Here is a 15553-nt window from a genome sequence, read left to right on the forward strand (position 1 = left end):
TTTTAACAGAGGAACTTCAAATGATGTTCCATAAAATCTATCCTGACAACATACTATTAAATTGTTTTTTCATGATAATTTGCGTATTTAATATAACCAAAATAAACATTTTGTTTAATATCAGACCAGCAAATAAAAAAATACAATTCTGAAACAGTCACAATTCCTTTCTGTAATATTACTGTCAGTATTACTAAAGCAAATTGAAACAGCTGTTGGAAATTGCTAAAAAAAAATTACACACAAATGCATAGTTACCTTGTATGGACACGTTTACTTGTCTGATGGTCCTGCCAACAGAATTGTTTGCAACGCAGTATACATACTCAGGTGTTGACTCTGATATAGTAAGAGTTTCATTGTATACTATAACATTTGCGCCGAGGCTCCAGCCGATTGTTGGTTTTGGGTTTCCCTCGGCTTCACAAACAAGCACCTCTGGATACCCTCGAAACACAGGCACTATGGAGGGCAGTTTGGTCTCATTGATGATCGGTTTAACTACAGGAAGGAGCCAAAAACACACAGGTTAAGAGCTTTTGCATCTGCATACTGCATCTTAAATTTCTTATGTTAATCCATATTCATTTTAATCTCGTAGTTTTCAACAAAACTACCCAAATTTAGATATTTGACTAGAAAAAGTCACGTGCTGCATCTGATCCCTATTACACAACTTGACACAGCGTGTCGCATGGTAAGTGCTACAACTACTAAAAGTAAATGTTAACATGTTCTAAAAAGATTAATCATAGGAGCTGGTGGATCTTACTTACAATATACAGTGATATTGAGAAGGTCTGATGTTTCTTTTGGAGGAGGTTGAGGTCCTTCTGCTCCCAGTTCCAGCTCTGCTTCACACCTGTATTGAGCTCCATCATCAGCTCTGTCTGGACGGATCAGGAGTGTGGTGGTTTCATTCACTGGAGTCTTGCTATCTTCAGTGAAGGTGGTTTGATTCAGCAGAGTCTGTCCTTTGTACCATTTGACAGTGAGATTCTGAACTGGAGCCACATCGTGAACATCACACTGGAGCTCATACTGCTTTCCCTCTATCATTGGTCCTCTGTGATTCACAATGATGATCGACACACTGTCTGGAGTCTCTGAGGAGGAAGATTTACAAACTCTGAAATCTGCAGTGATGAATGTACATTTATTAGATATTTTTGAGAATGAAAAGACAAAAAATATAAGTAACAGGGAAACTGACTGTAAATAGTGACTGGGAGCTCTACTTGACACTGTTCCTCATGGTTTATGTAGCAGTATGGCTGTATGTCCCATTCTATCAGATTTGACACTCTCCATGTGATCAGACTGTCTCTGGTCATGGTCACTGCTCCCTCACTGGCTTCCCATCCCATCCCTTTATGTGGGACTGAAGTTTTGTAGTCAGCTGAAACATCGTCACCGTACCTCACAACAGCTCTCCGTGGGATGAGTTGAATAGGACATTGACTCTCTACAGAACAGCATGTGATTGAAAACCAATGAAGCTTCATCACAGAATAACAGCATTATTTACAAATCAGTTTGGGCATTCATCTATCTATACAGTACTGTGCAACAGTCCTTCATATATTTGGCAATGTAAAGCATAAATAAAATAGCTTTTCACAAGTGTGAGCAATAAAATTAGAGATGCCTTAGTGACTTTTCACACAGAACATGCTTTTGAGTTTAAAACCATGAGACTCAGGGCAGTGGAATGAAAAAAACGCAACACACGTTTTTTTAACCATGTGGTATTTCCTCTCTTACAGCTCACACTTGTGATCATCGCCGGTCAAAACAGTACAGTGATATTGAGAAGGTCTGATGTTTCTTTTGGAGGAGGTTGAGGTCCTTCTGCTCCCAGTTCCAGCTCTGCTTCACACCTGTATTGAGCTCCATCATCAGCTCTGTCTGGACGGATCAGGAGTGTGGTGGTTTCATTCACTGGAGTCTTGCTATCTTCAGTGAAGGTGGTTTGATTCAGCAGAGTCTGTCCTTTGTACCATTTGACAGTGAGATTCTGAACTGGAGCCACATCGTGAACATCACACTGGAGCTCATACTGCTTTCCCTCTATCATTGGTCCTCTGTGATTCACAATGCTGATGGACACACTGTCTGGAGTCTCTGAGGAGGAAGACTTACAAACTCTGAAATCTGCAGTGATGAATGTACATTAGATATTTTTGAGAATGAAAAGACAAAAAATATAAGTAACAGGGAAACTGACTGTAAATAGTGACTGGGAGCTCTACTTGACACTGTTCCTCATGGTTTATGTAGCAGTATGGCTGTATGTCCCATTCTATCAGATTTGACACTCTCCATGTGATCAGACTGTCTCTGGTCATGGTCACTGCTCCCTCACTGGCTTCCCATCCCATCCCTTTATGTGGGACTGAAGCACTACAGTTAACTGCTACAGAATCGCCGTATCTCACAACAGCTCTCTGTGGGTTGAGCTGAACAGGACATTCAGCTTGTGTACCTGTTAAACACATCGAAGAACACAGAATAAATGCATATAGATATTGTTTACTAGAAAGACTGAACACAGATAACCAACCATCACATGTTAAAACTTGTTTACTGACCAACTGCATGCAAAACAGACAAGAAAAGTTTTTGGATATTGTAGAAGACCATCAGTCTATCACAGTTTATGACTCTTTTAAAACAAAGAGGCTCATCGATTCTTACCATCTGGGAAATGAAACTTAGAAACTTCACTGACACAGCAGGGTCATTCTAAAGCATGTCCCTCACACAAGTGTGTAAGCAATTTACAACAACAAGTGGGCACCACCTTTTACCATGTGTTATCTTTTGTAAAGACGTCAAAGAAAAATCCACTACATTTATTTTCGATTTTCATTTTATTTCAGTGTTTCCTCCATAAATATGCATTTTTGTCCTGTCTTGGCCTTGCCTTCTCAACCTCTCCTTTCTGTTTTAGCAATCAAGTACATGTCACAGGAAATAAACATTTTATTCATAATTTTGAAGAAATTTGTTTTTGTTTTTTTTACAAAAAATTCGTTTCCACAGGTTATGTGTCAATCCTGTTATCATAACTCATTATTAATATGATTACAAGGATATTTGTTGTAATAACAGCATTGAATACTTTATAATAAACAGCTTGTATTGTCATGATTGTGAAGTGTGAACACAAGATTAGTAATGGCTAAATGAACTATAAAACTACTAACTTTGTTACTTTACAAATGCACAGGTTACATGCACAGCTGAAGAGTTTGCCAGCACTAAAAATACTAAGCACTCAAGATCATATTACAAGCGCTACTGTAGATAGCAGCGTGACTCCTTACTGTACAGTAATGAATTAACTCAAATAGGTCAACATTTTAACGCAGACAATAGAGGTCAACGACGCTCTGAATCACTCACATGAAAGCGAATGTTTAGAATACATTCAAGCGCGTATGCTACTGGTTAATGAATGTTCTCGCTTCTGGTATCGAAAGAATGAAAGGGAAATAAGTCAATACAAACCTGTGAGAGTCACAAACAGTAAAACTGCTGAAAGATAAACAAGTCCATAAAAACGCTGCAGCATGTTGTAAGTGTTCGAGTACGTTACCATCAACCAGACAAAGGCGCGGCCAAGACGTGCGAATAAATAAATGCGTCGCCTCTGTCTAGTGACTGTCCAGCGGCTCCTCAAGCGAAACCCCACCCAGATCACTGTGGATATGGTTTTCTACGGAAGCACCTATAGAAACGAAAGTATTCATGCAGTTCATATGGGAGAACCCGTGCGCGCAAACAAGCTTCTGAGGGAAATAAGACAGTGGCCAAGACGTTTCAAATCTCAGACTCTCTGTAACATGGCGCATTATTAAAGGGATACAAACCTTAGACAGAATACATTTTTACCTGCTGGAAAAACAGCTAAAACCAGCCTATGCTGGTTGGTCCGCTGGCCTCCCAGCCTTACCTAAAATCCCTTTAAAACTGTTAAACAGCTACAGCCAGGCTGGAAGCGAAGGCTAGTTTCAGTTGGTTCTTTTAACAAGGACAGTGTTGAAAATGAACTGTTTGGTTAACGCATTTGGAAGTTATTTAATTGAAATAAAATGTCTCCATGTTGGAACAGTCGATTCATCGTCTTTCATCGTAATAATCGATTCAATAATTTTTATCATGTTTATTCAATGTTAGAATAATATCGTAGACACTGGCCATAATGTTTTTTTTTTATTTAAAAAAAATATATAATAGATATAACAAGATAAAAAATGCTAATCCTGAAAGACAAACAAGGGTGCATCTGTTTCAACATATCTGTTTGATTTACTGTTATAAAAAAGGCAGTATCTTGGTGATTTCTCTTTATCTTATCACAATTCCCACCAAATATGTTTTGCAAAATTACAATAATCTTCAAGCAACAAACAATTAGACAACACCAAATAGGAATTAAAGCACCTGAGGTAAATTTAAATTTTGTAGTTGTTAATTGTGTAGTTGTTATACACAACAGATCTGTAATGAACCAACTTGATAAAATGCAGACAATTGTTCAATACTCTACAAGATGTTAATTTTTCTTTTCTTTTTTGCAGAAGACTGAAAATGATTCTATGAAAAGAATATTTCTTTTATTAGATTTTTTTAAACAAATGTTTCCTAAAATGTTCTCAACAAATTCATTTACAAATTCAAATGTCATGTGCTTATAAAAACAAATGGTATTAATTCCATAAACAAATTTAAAACCCACCAGAATACTGGTGAGATTACACTCATATAGCGATTAAACGCATAGAAATTTAGTGACATGATTAAAAAGATAGTTCAAACAAACATGGAAATTCTGTCATTTATTCATCCTCATGTCGTTCCAAACTTGTGTGACTTGAAGTGTTTTGTGAAACTGAAAAGTTGAATTTTTTAATAATCTTTACACAATGATTTTCTATACAACAGCAATTGATAATGACCACACATCTCAAACTGAAAATAGACAAAAAATGCATATTGCTTTAGAATATATAGTTGTATGGGCTACCTTTATGATGATTTTTTAAAAATCTTTTGAAGCTTTACAGACATAGCCACTATGAGCTACGTAAAGAAGGAAAACAACAACAGCATGCAGCTTTTAGAACAACATGAGGGTGAGTAAATGATGACAGAGCCGTCATTTTGTTTTTAACATCATTATACAGCTTGAGCCATAAAACCGGCACACTTATTTTATGTCCAGCATCTCTTTTTTTACAGACTATGAGGCCTGAGAGAATTTTCAGAAATTCATCCAAATATTTTCCCACAGGTTCACCATGAGACCCCTCATACGCAAGCTTTCACTTCTTCACAGTTACCGTGTGCTATATTTCCAGCCTCTAAAATGCGGATTTTGCCAGAGGAACTGAAACTTTAAATGAATAACTTGTTTAACGAAGTAACAGACTCAACTATGGTGTCTTTCATAAGTTCACACTTACATATAATCAGATTGAGCAAATAGTATGCATATTTGGCATGCTGTCCAAAGGGAGGGCTCCGATCTCCCAGAGAACTCCCCCCATATCCCAAGTTGGGATAGGAATAGTTAGGAGTGAGAAGCTGGGGTGGAGGAGGGATGCCTGAAAACTGTCATAAAAAAGAGGTAAGTTGGCTGTATATTTACTATCATGCTTAATTGGTTGATTATCTGAACGTGCTCCTCCCGAACTTTGTTAATAAAACATCATTTCTTAATATATACTGTATAGCACTTGACAAAACATAAATATTCAAACTGATCAATGTGCCAGAGACATATACAAAAGAATAGTCTTGTTAAACAATTTAACAAAAGCCTTCCCTTAAATAGGTGTACATAGCAAATATTACTCAAGTAATGTCACTTGTAGTTGATGAACATTCACTTATATCAAGATCCTAGATTCCTGAAAACGTCCACTGCAGACATCAGGTCCTTTAATTTGAAATTCATTCAGCATTTCTTTGTCATCTGTTCTGTTAGGTATTTTCCTCTGGTCCATTAAATGGCAGACTGCTGGAAACGAAAAAGTTCATTTTGTGATGTAGTTAACAGTTAAACTGGCTCTAGAATTGAATGAATGAACAGGTGCTCCATAAAATAAAAATAAAGAAGCCATGAAGAAACTAGCCCCAAAGTAGAGGCCTAAAGACTTCCAGTGTCAAAATCCCTTGTTAATTGTGGACACTGTGACTCGGCAGATGCGGCGAACCCAGGGATTCATAACCTAAGCAAGGATATTGCTCTGAGAGAGTTTCTTCATAGGAATAGGGCTGTGTTTGCCATTCTGTGCTATGTTTCCATTTTGCACACTAGGCTTGGCATCCTTCAGGCTATAACGTCCCATCTTGGCTGTTTTGTAGTAGATACAGTAGATAAAGATGAAGATGACTGAGATGAACGCCACAGTGACTGCAATAAGTCCTGCTATTAAGGGCAGGTAATCCTCTGTGTCAAGAGAAATAAAGCACACCAAAAGATTAGACAAATAACACAGCCTAAACAGACAAGTGCTAAAATAGCTGGAAAAAAAAAACATACTTCATGATTTTACCATATCAGAAGCAAATAAGCAAAATGAAATGGTTAATCATAGCACGTGTACATGTGTAATCAAAACATTTCAATGCATTGTGATTACATCATTCAGTGTCTCTTACATCATTTTTAATGATTTGGTCAATTTTATTCATTATGATTTCTGAACAGCATACATTTTATTTTTAGACAAGTGTCTGGCCTGATCAAACTTACAGTTTTGAAACATCCCTATATTCTAAAGTAAAACTACATTTAAACTGCAAGAAAGCGGAATGAGTTGGAAATGTAAACCAAAACAAATGCAAAAATGCATAGTTACCTTTTAAAACAACTTTTATTTGTCTGATGGTCCTGCCAGCAGAATTGTTTGCAACGCAGTACACATACTCAGGTGTTGACTCTGATATAGTAAGAGTTTCATTATATACTATAACATTTGAGCCGAGGCTCCAGCCGATTGTAGGTTTTGGGTTTCCCTCGGCTTCACAAACAAGCACCTCTGGATACCCTCGAAACACAGGCACTATGGAGGGCAGTTTGGTCTTATTGATGATCGGTTTAACTACAGGAAAGAGCAAAGAAAAAACAGGTTTCACATGATAATAATCAAGACCACTGAAATACCTGCTAAGAACTTGGACAAATAATTTTACATACAATGTACAGTAATGCTGAGATGTTCTGATGACACTGTTGAACGTTGAGGTCTTTCTGCTTCTAGCTCTGCTTCACACCAGAATTGAGCTCCATCATCAGCTCTGTCTGGGCAGATCGGGACTTTATATGTTAAATTGGCTGGAGTCTTGATGGTGTCAGTGACGTTGATTTGATTCAGTTTGTACCATCTCACATCAACAATCTTAAAAGGAGCCACATTCCGGATTAAGCACTGGAGCTCATACCACTCGCCCGCTATCATTGGTTCTCTGTGATTCACAGTGCTGATGGAAATATCTGGAAGACATATCAAGCATAACAGAGTAGCTGAAATCCCAAATTCTTCAAATAAGTGCAAAAAATTACAGAAATGTATTTTAAAAAACATATCCACGCTTAAGCTGACTGTTGTTTTGGCACAAGGTAGGTTTGTAGCTGGTATGTTACAGTTATTGCTTTTTGACCACTAAGAACCATCAACCATGTTTCAAAACAGAGTCACAATCTTGTGTAGTTTTCCCAGTGCACTTAGTTAAGTGAGTAACACTGTCAAGCCCAATACATTAGCCTTTCCTTCCATTTTGTGAACTGGCAACTTCCTATTTTGTATTGTTATCAGTGTGGTATTTCCAGCAAATGCCAGCAGGCTGTTATGCTTTGGACTTCATGGACACATTTTCTCTATATCCCTACTATAAAAAAAAACCTCTTAAACCAACTTAAACTAGCTGGTTTACACTGGACTCCCAGCTAGGCGAACGTGTTTAGCTGCACAGCCCCAAACCCCTCAAAAACTATAGCCAGACCTGGGAGACCACCTAAGGACATTAAACCAGCTATAGGCTGCATGATTTAAGATGTTTAGCAGAAACCCAAACACAGTTGCATGTAGGAGTTGTTCAAGCAAGAGAACAGTTTTGCAAGTCACAACTAACTGAAAATAAGCATGTAAACATTTGGCAGCAATCACAGTGAAACAAAACTGTGATGTTTCCTCATAAATACTATAGCTTCAGGAGACCCCTTACCTTCAGTCTAACAGTGACGAAGTATAATTAATTTAACTCTACAGTATATTTGCAATTGCTGACAGACTGTGGCTGTGGTTAAACAGCTAAATGCAGGCTGTTAATGATAGCAAACACAGTGTATTTATCTTGTTTGACAACGTTATTCTATCGCTATTTAAACAGTGTTACTCATAGTCTTTTCAGAAGCGAGTCACAGCGGAGGAAATAAAATACCAGGGCATTTTAATCACTCTTTAACTTATTTAAACCCCCCTTTCTAAAGTTTAACACGGAAAACTGATCTGAAAATATATAACTTTTTCTTCAGGATTGGAAAAACATAACACGGGTTATATAAATGTCCTACCATCCAACGCGTACCGCAGCGACAGCAGATCCAGAAAGAGACACGTGAAGAGGATCCGATCGCCCCGCGCCGTCATTTTTAATTGTAGCTACGCTGTATTGAAAGCGTTTTAACCAGCTAACGGTGTTTAATTGTTCAGGCAGTAACACAACACACGGTCTCGGACCCTTCATTTATCGCAGGAAACCACTGCCCAGTCTGCCCTCGCACAGCAGCCCGTTTTAGTTAATGTTAACCCTCCCCCACACATCTCTCTAAAAGTGCACGTTGCAACTTTATTCATTTGCATCCTGTCACGACAAATCGGGGACTAGAAATAGAGAGAGCTCATTCACCTATCTCTAAGATAAGGCAAAGTCGTTTTGAACATCGCATTAAGTCTTTAAAGACCACCTTTGAAAATGTGTCACAAAATGTGAGTCATACTGGACCCCCACAAACATTGGTCAGTGCATCTTCCCTACTGTACAGTATGCAGAAAGGAGCAGCATGTCTGAATACTCAGTACTCATGAACAGATGAGATTGTGAGTGTGCATCACCAGTGCATCACTCATAAGCCTCCTTGTGACTCAATTGTTGCAGTTAACAGAAACAGATCTGTTGTACCAGCAGGCAACACTCGAGCTGAATAGGGCATTCAGTAGTGTTCTTCAGTAGCGTGTGCTTTACAAATAATGAAGCTATAGAATCAAAGAAGTGCACAAGTAGACACAACTAGTAGTTCCAAGTAACAGTTTCGCCACCTAAAGTAATGAATCGTATTACTCTTTTTAATATCTTCGTAACTTTTTAACAGTTTCAGTGTCAGAATGAACAAGGGTGAGACGTAAGGCATTTCAACAGTAAATAAAAACATTTGCATTTGCACAGATGTCAGTGTGTCAGCCAGCAAAACAAACCAAAATGCATGCACTGTTAAGGCTTATAAACTGGCAGCCAGTTTCATGCTTTGACTAATGCTATACACATACAAGCTTCGTAACAATTATTTTTAGCTATTGTAGAATACATCAGCCAGGTTTAGAGCTATATAAAACAAAGAGGTTTCCTTGTGTCTAAGCTGTATGATCACTTTGTAAATAAATGATGTAAATATAAGCCATAATGTGATCACAGTGACATTAACACTGCAAGCGGAGCATTACAAGACCAACAAACCAAGCAGCTTAAAGTGCAAATACTCTGTGAAAGGCCAAAGCACTAACCACAAAAGAAGCTGTGAATCTATCCTGACAACATACTATTAAATTGTTTTTTCATGATAATTTGCGTATTTAATATAACCAAAATAAACATTTTGTTTAATATCAGACCAGCAAATAAAAAAATACAATTCTGAAACAGTCACAATTCCTTTCTGTAATATTACTGTCAGTATTACTAAAGCAAATTGAAACAGCTGTTGGAAATTGCTAAAAAAAAATTACACACAAATGCATAGTTACCTTGTATGGACACGTTTACTTGTCTGATGGTCCTGCCAACAGAATTGTTTGCAACGCAGTATACATACTCAGGTGTTGACTCTGATATAGTAAGAGTTTCATTGTATACTATAACATTTGCGCCGAGGCTCCAGCCGATTGTTGGTTTTGGGTTTCCCTCGGCTTCACAAACAAGCACCTCTGGATACCCTCGAAACACAGGCACTATGGAGGGCAGTTTGGTCTCATTGATGATCGGTTTAACTACAGGAAGGAGCCAAAAACACACAGGTTAAGAGCTTTTGCATCTGCATACTGCATCTTAAATTTCTTATGTTAATCCATATTCATTTTAATCTCGTAGTTTTCAACAAAACTACCCAAATTTAGATATTTGACTAGAAAAAGTCACGTGCTGCATCTGATCCCTATTACACAACTTGACACAGCGTGTCGCATGGTAAGTGCTACAACTACTAAAAGTAAATGTTAACATGTTCTAAAAAGATTAATCATAGGAGCTGGTGGATCTTACTTACAATATACAGTGATATTGAGAAGGTCTGATGTTTCTTTTGGAGGAGGTTGAGGTCCTTCTGCTCCCAGTTCCAGCTCTGCTTCACACCTGTATTGAGCTCCATCATCAGCTCTGTCTGGACGGATCAGGAGTGTGGTGGTTTCATTCACTGGAGTCTTGCTATCTTCAGTGAAGGTGGTTTGATTCAGCAGAGTCTGTCCTTTGTACCATTTGACAGTGAGATTCTGAACAGGAGCCACATCGTGAACATCACACTGGAGCTCATACTGCTTTCCCTCTATCATTGGTCCTCTGTGATTCACAATGCTGATGGACACACTGTCTGGAGTCTCTGAGGAGGAAGACTTACAAACTCTGAAATCTGCAGTGATGAATGTACATTAGATATTTTTGAGAATGAAAAGACAAAAAAATATAAGTAACAGGGAAACTGACTGTAAATAGTGACTGGGAGCTCTACTTGACACTGTTCCTCATGGTTTATGTAGCAGTATGGCTGTATGTCCCATTCTATCAGATTTGAAACTCTCCATGTGATCAGACTGTCTCTGGTCATGGTCACTGCTCCCTCACTGGCTTCCCATCCCATCCCTTTATGTGGAACTGAAGCGCTACAGTTAACTGCTACAGAGCCTCCGTATCTCACGACAACACTCTTCTGGTTGAGCTGAACAGGACATTCAGCTTTTGTACCTGTTAAACACATTGAAGAGTAGGCTGTGATTTACAGTATTTTAATCACTTATACTGTTATAATAAACAAAAGTCCTATTTCTAATCTGACAACAAATCAGCAAAAATGCCAGGGATTTTCCCCCTAACATTTCTACATATTTTCAGTTGACTTGACAAACTACACAAAATCACAATGTACTTTTTAAATGTATGTATACATGTATACACACAGTGTCTTTCAAGTAAAGTCACTGCCATTCAATTTTCTTTTTAATGCACTTAACTTAAAACTTTAATTTGCATGGTTTGTTTTTATACATCTGACCTTAATTTAATCCTTAATGGTACTAGTCTAAAACTAGTCTTAATGGTAAATCAATGTCTTATTTATAATAAACTTTCAATAGTGCCTTTAAAAGCAACATCTCAAAGCGCTTCACAAGAATAAGATCAAATAGGACATACAATTATACAAACAATGCATTAATATAAGTGAAATACAGACAAAGATAAAATACCAGACAAAAACAAACTATCAAACTTTTAACAAATAAATAAAAATTAAGACAATTACAAAATAAACAGGTAAAAGCTAACCAAAAAAAAAAAAAGTTTTAAAGGGGTCATATGATGCTATTTTAAAGATCATTATTTTGTGTATTTGGTGTAACAGAATATGTTGACATGCTTTAATGTTCAAAAAACATATTATTTTTCAAATACTGTACATTATTGTAGGTCCTCTATGCCCCGCCTCTCTCAAACGCGAATAAAAGTTACGCCTTCTTTCTTTGCGTGAACATTTGGGCGGCGTTATGCAAATCTTCCCACATAGTGATGTAGACATGTGGGGGCGTGTTAGAACGAGCCGTTTTAGGTAGGCGTGGTTGACTCTTAACTTTTATAAAGAATATCTCTTTGGATTTGAGACTTTAGTCTTTGCAACTTTACAGATCTTTTTTATGCACCAAGAGCTTGTAACACTCCAAAGAGAAAGGAAAACTTGAAATTGCATCATATGACCCCTTTAAGGGAAGATAAAAAAAAAAAAAAGGGATTTAGCTTGCCTCATCTCGGCAGGCAAAGAATTCCAAAATTTTGGAGAAACTGAAGAAAAACCCTGATCACCCATAGATTTTGAACAAGTAAACTGAACAATTAAATGGCAAAATTCAAAGGAGCGGAGATCATGCACTGGTGTGTAGGGGGTTAAAAACTCAGAGAGATAATGAGGTGCCAAACCATGCAAAACCTTATAAGCATGAGAATTTTAATCTCAACACGGAATCTGACAGGGAGTTAATGTAAAGACTCCAAGAGTGATGTGGAGGAGTGATGTGATCCCTTGTTCTGTTTTCAGACAGGATTCGAGTGGCTGAATATTTGTTATACCTATACATTTTCAACTGGTTTGAGTGTTTTGTCTTAGCAAGTAGTAGCATGATAACCAAACATGATAAATTATTGTTACAGCATTACAATTTTTTCTTATAACCAAAGCTGTTTATCATATATCATAAGTGTATGTGTGTGTGATCATTTGCTTTCTGACAACATACCTCATTACTGTTGATCATGCAAAACAGACACCTTACCAAAGCAGTTCCAAAATCACCAAAAGCTTAGTCACACTTTAAGAATATTTTGTCTAAAATCCACTGAGAGTGCACATTATGCATTACAGAAGTATCTGTATAAAGTTAAAATGAACAGTGTTTTTAAAAGAACAGTCACTTTTTATCAATTTAACACATCCTTGCTGAATAAAAGCATTAATTTCTTTCAAAAAAAACAAAAAAACGGTAGTGTATATTGTTACAAAAGATTTCTATTTTAAATAAACGCTGTTCTTTTTAAAGTTTTATTCATCAAAGAATCCTGAAAAAAGTATCACAGGTTCCAAAAAAAAAAAAAAAGCAGCAAAAGCATGAAGCAGCAAAACTGTTTCCCATATTGAAAATAAATCAGCATATTAGAATGATTTCTGAAGGATCATGTGACACTGAAGACTGGAGTAATGGTGCTGAAAATTCAGCTTTGCATCACAGAAATAAATTATATTTTAAAGTATATTAAAATAAAAAAAAACATTATTTTAAATTGCAATAATTTCACAATATTACTTTTTCTGTATTTCTGATCAAATAAATGCAGCCATAATGAAAAGAAGAGACTTCTTTAAAAAACATTAAAAATCTTACTGATCCCAAACTTTTGAACGGCAGTGTGTGTGTGTTTTTCTAATGAAAATAGATCCCCTGTGACCTAGATAGGGTCATCATAAGAGGCGGGCCATGGGAAGTAAATGTAAATGTAGAAAAACTTGATGTTTTTTTTTTAAAACACGATTTTTCACCACTTCGTTTAATGTTATTTTTTGGAAAACTTTCTTCAGAGTGAATTTCGTTTTGAATTGATTTTAGTTTAATTGTAATTAATGTATCAGTCATCCTTCTCAGTGGAAAAATATACAATAATTTAAAAGAAGGTGAAGTAGTGAAAGCGGAATGCGTACCAAATTAACCCACAACAATGGGTCTTGCTCTTCACTAGCTTGCTCCCTTGATGCCAGCCCTCAGTGCTCTCTAAATGCCAATAGTGATGGGTCATTCTTGAACAATTCGTTCATTTTGAACAAATCTTTAATGTGACTCGAGAAGAACGAGTCATCTCGGGGAGTGATTCGTTCAGTCGCGCATGCGCAACATCCTATAGGTTCTGCACTGGAATTAGTCAAGTAGTTCACCTGGTTCGAGTCTTCGGGTTTTTCGAGTCGTTCGTTCATCGCGTGACAGACCCATAATCTTAACCTATGCAGTCTGAGCCAGAAAGAGGCTTAATAATAATAACCAACTCTTTATTACCTTTGTTACAACATTCAGTGTTATGGAAAAGAACCATTATGACAGAAATTCACACATTTATAAACTGTAAGAATTAAAAAGCTACAATTTGAGACCAGTAACTGTAAGAGTAAATAATAATTATAATAATGTTAATAATAATAATAATAACTATGCACCCCTTTGTAAGGAAGCTTGTAAATTAACTAATTTCTCTATCCAATGCTGTCACGTCATGTGACAAAATAACGAATGATTCGAAAGACTCGAGATATGAACTAATCAATTCACTTTCTGGATCAGACTGCATTGGTTAAGCTTATGAGGCTGTCACGTGATGAACGAACGACTCAAACCCGAAGACTTGTCAGATAAGAGGTGAGGTGAGCTAATCAAAGACTGAAGACCCAGGTAAACAATGAATTAATCTTTTCTGTTTCATATAACTACTGTTAATCTTGTATTTAATCATTTATAATTTATATATAATTATTCATTAAGTCTGGAAGTGAAAAATGTCTTATATTCAGGTGTGCCTAATTATTAAGCAGATTTTCTTTTACAAATATAATGAACCAAAAAAGAGATTTAACTCTTATTATTAAATGCCCATGAGAAATATTAAAAACTAATACAATTGCAAAGTTAATGCATAACCATTGGACAGCAAAATGCTCAGTGGGTCAGCAGGGTCAGCAGGGTCAGTGTGGAGAAGAAAAGATGCATGTTAACTGCAAAAGAATTAGGAATTAAGGTGAAGGAATAGGTGTGAAATCACCAGAAACCATTTAGTCTCCAGCGCCACCATTTTCCAGAACTGCAACCTACCTGGAGTCTCCAGAAGTACAAGGTGTCAGGTTCTCAGAGACGAAGGTTAAGTATAGAATCCTATATATATATATATATAGGCTTTATAGACAGATAAATTGAGAGTGACTCTTGAAGGACCAGCACCACATCCTCTTGTACCACTGTTTGAAGAATTTATCTTCCAGAATCTGGCAGTAAGTTTTGGGAGTTCATTTTTAGTCCATCTCGAGATTTTATCTGTAGAAGATAACCTGCTTAATAATTATGCACACCTGAATATAAGGCGTTTTTCACTTCCAGCCTTCATGAACAACAATATATAGATTATAAGTGATTAAATGCAAGATTAACAGTTGTTAATAAGATTTATGTTGTTTGGAATTGGTAAAATGTGCTTGGAAAAAAATATAATCAGAATATCAACTTGCATAATAATTATGCATGCACTGTATGTTTTTCCTCTTCTGCTGTCCTGGTAATGCAAGAAATGTTGTGAGTGGTTGTCAAGGCAGCCAATCAGAATTTAGCAGCCTCGTCTCTGATTGGCTGGAATTATGGCATATTGTAACGCTAGGTTGTGTTGAGCAAGCTAGCTGTTGGCATTTGGCGCCATGGCGCTTTTCCACTGCGTTGTACGGCACGGCTCGGTTTGCGTTTCCACTGCAGTTTAGTAC

General features: G+C 36.9%; 2 protein-coding genes across 2 annotated transcripts in view; both read right to left on the bottom strand.

The window, feature by feature from the left end:
- LOC107754051 (neural cell adhesion molecule 1-like) overlaps window positions 1-3792 on the bottom strand; it is a 26659-nt gene extending 22867 nt beyond the window's left edge. The window contains exons 1-5 of the mRNA XM_016570367.1: window positions 3514-3792; window positions 2390-2485; window positions 1214-1375; window positions 777-1106; window positions 259-501 (exon numbers count right to left, since the gene is read on the bottom strand). Of these exons, the coding sequence (XP_016425853.1) occupies window positions 259-501; window positions 777-1106; window positions 1214-1375; window positions 2390-2485; window positions 3514-3604 (922 nt within the window). The 5' untranslated portion in view covers window positions 3605-3792. The remainder of the gene's footprint in view (window positions 1-258; window positions 502-776; window positions 1107-1213; window positions 1376-2389; window positions 2486-3513) is intronic.
- Window positions 3793-5681: 1889 nt separating this feature from the next.
- Window positions 5682-15553, bottom strand: part of LOC107754040 (intercellular adhesion molecule 1-like) — a 14917-nt gene continuing 5045 nt past the window's right edge. Inside the window, exons 2-7 of the mRNA XM_016570355.1 lie at window positions 10987-11244; window positions 10553-10882; window positions 10035-10277; window positions 7211-7507; window positions 6873-7115; window positions 5682-6460 (exon numbers count right to left, since the gene is read on the bottom strand). Of these exons, the coding sequence (XP_016425841.1) occupies window positions 6240-6460; window positions 6873-7115; window positions 7211-7507; window positions 10035-10277; window positions 10553-10882; window positions 10987-11244 (1592 nt within the window). The 3' untranslated portion in view covers window positions 5682-6239. The remainder of the gene's footprint in view (window positions 6461-6872; window positions 7116-7210; window positions 7508-10034; window positions 10278-10552; window positions 10883-10986; window positions 11245-15553) is intronic.

The sequence above is a fragment of the Sinocyclocheilus rhinocerous genome, unplaced genomic scaffold (genome assembly GCF_001515625.1).
Source record: "Sinocyclocheilus rhinocerous isolate Xijiao unplaced genomic scaffold, SAMN03320098_v1.1 scaffold292, whole genome shotgun sequence".
NCBI lineage: Eukaryota > Metazoa > Chordata > Actinopteri > Cypriniformes > Cyprinidae > Sinocyclocheilus > Sinocyclocheilus rhinocerous.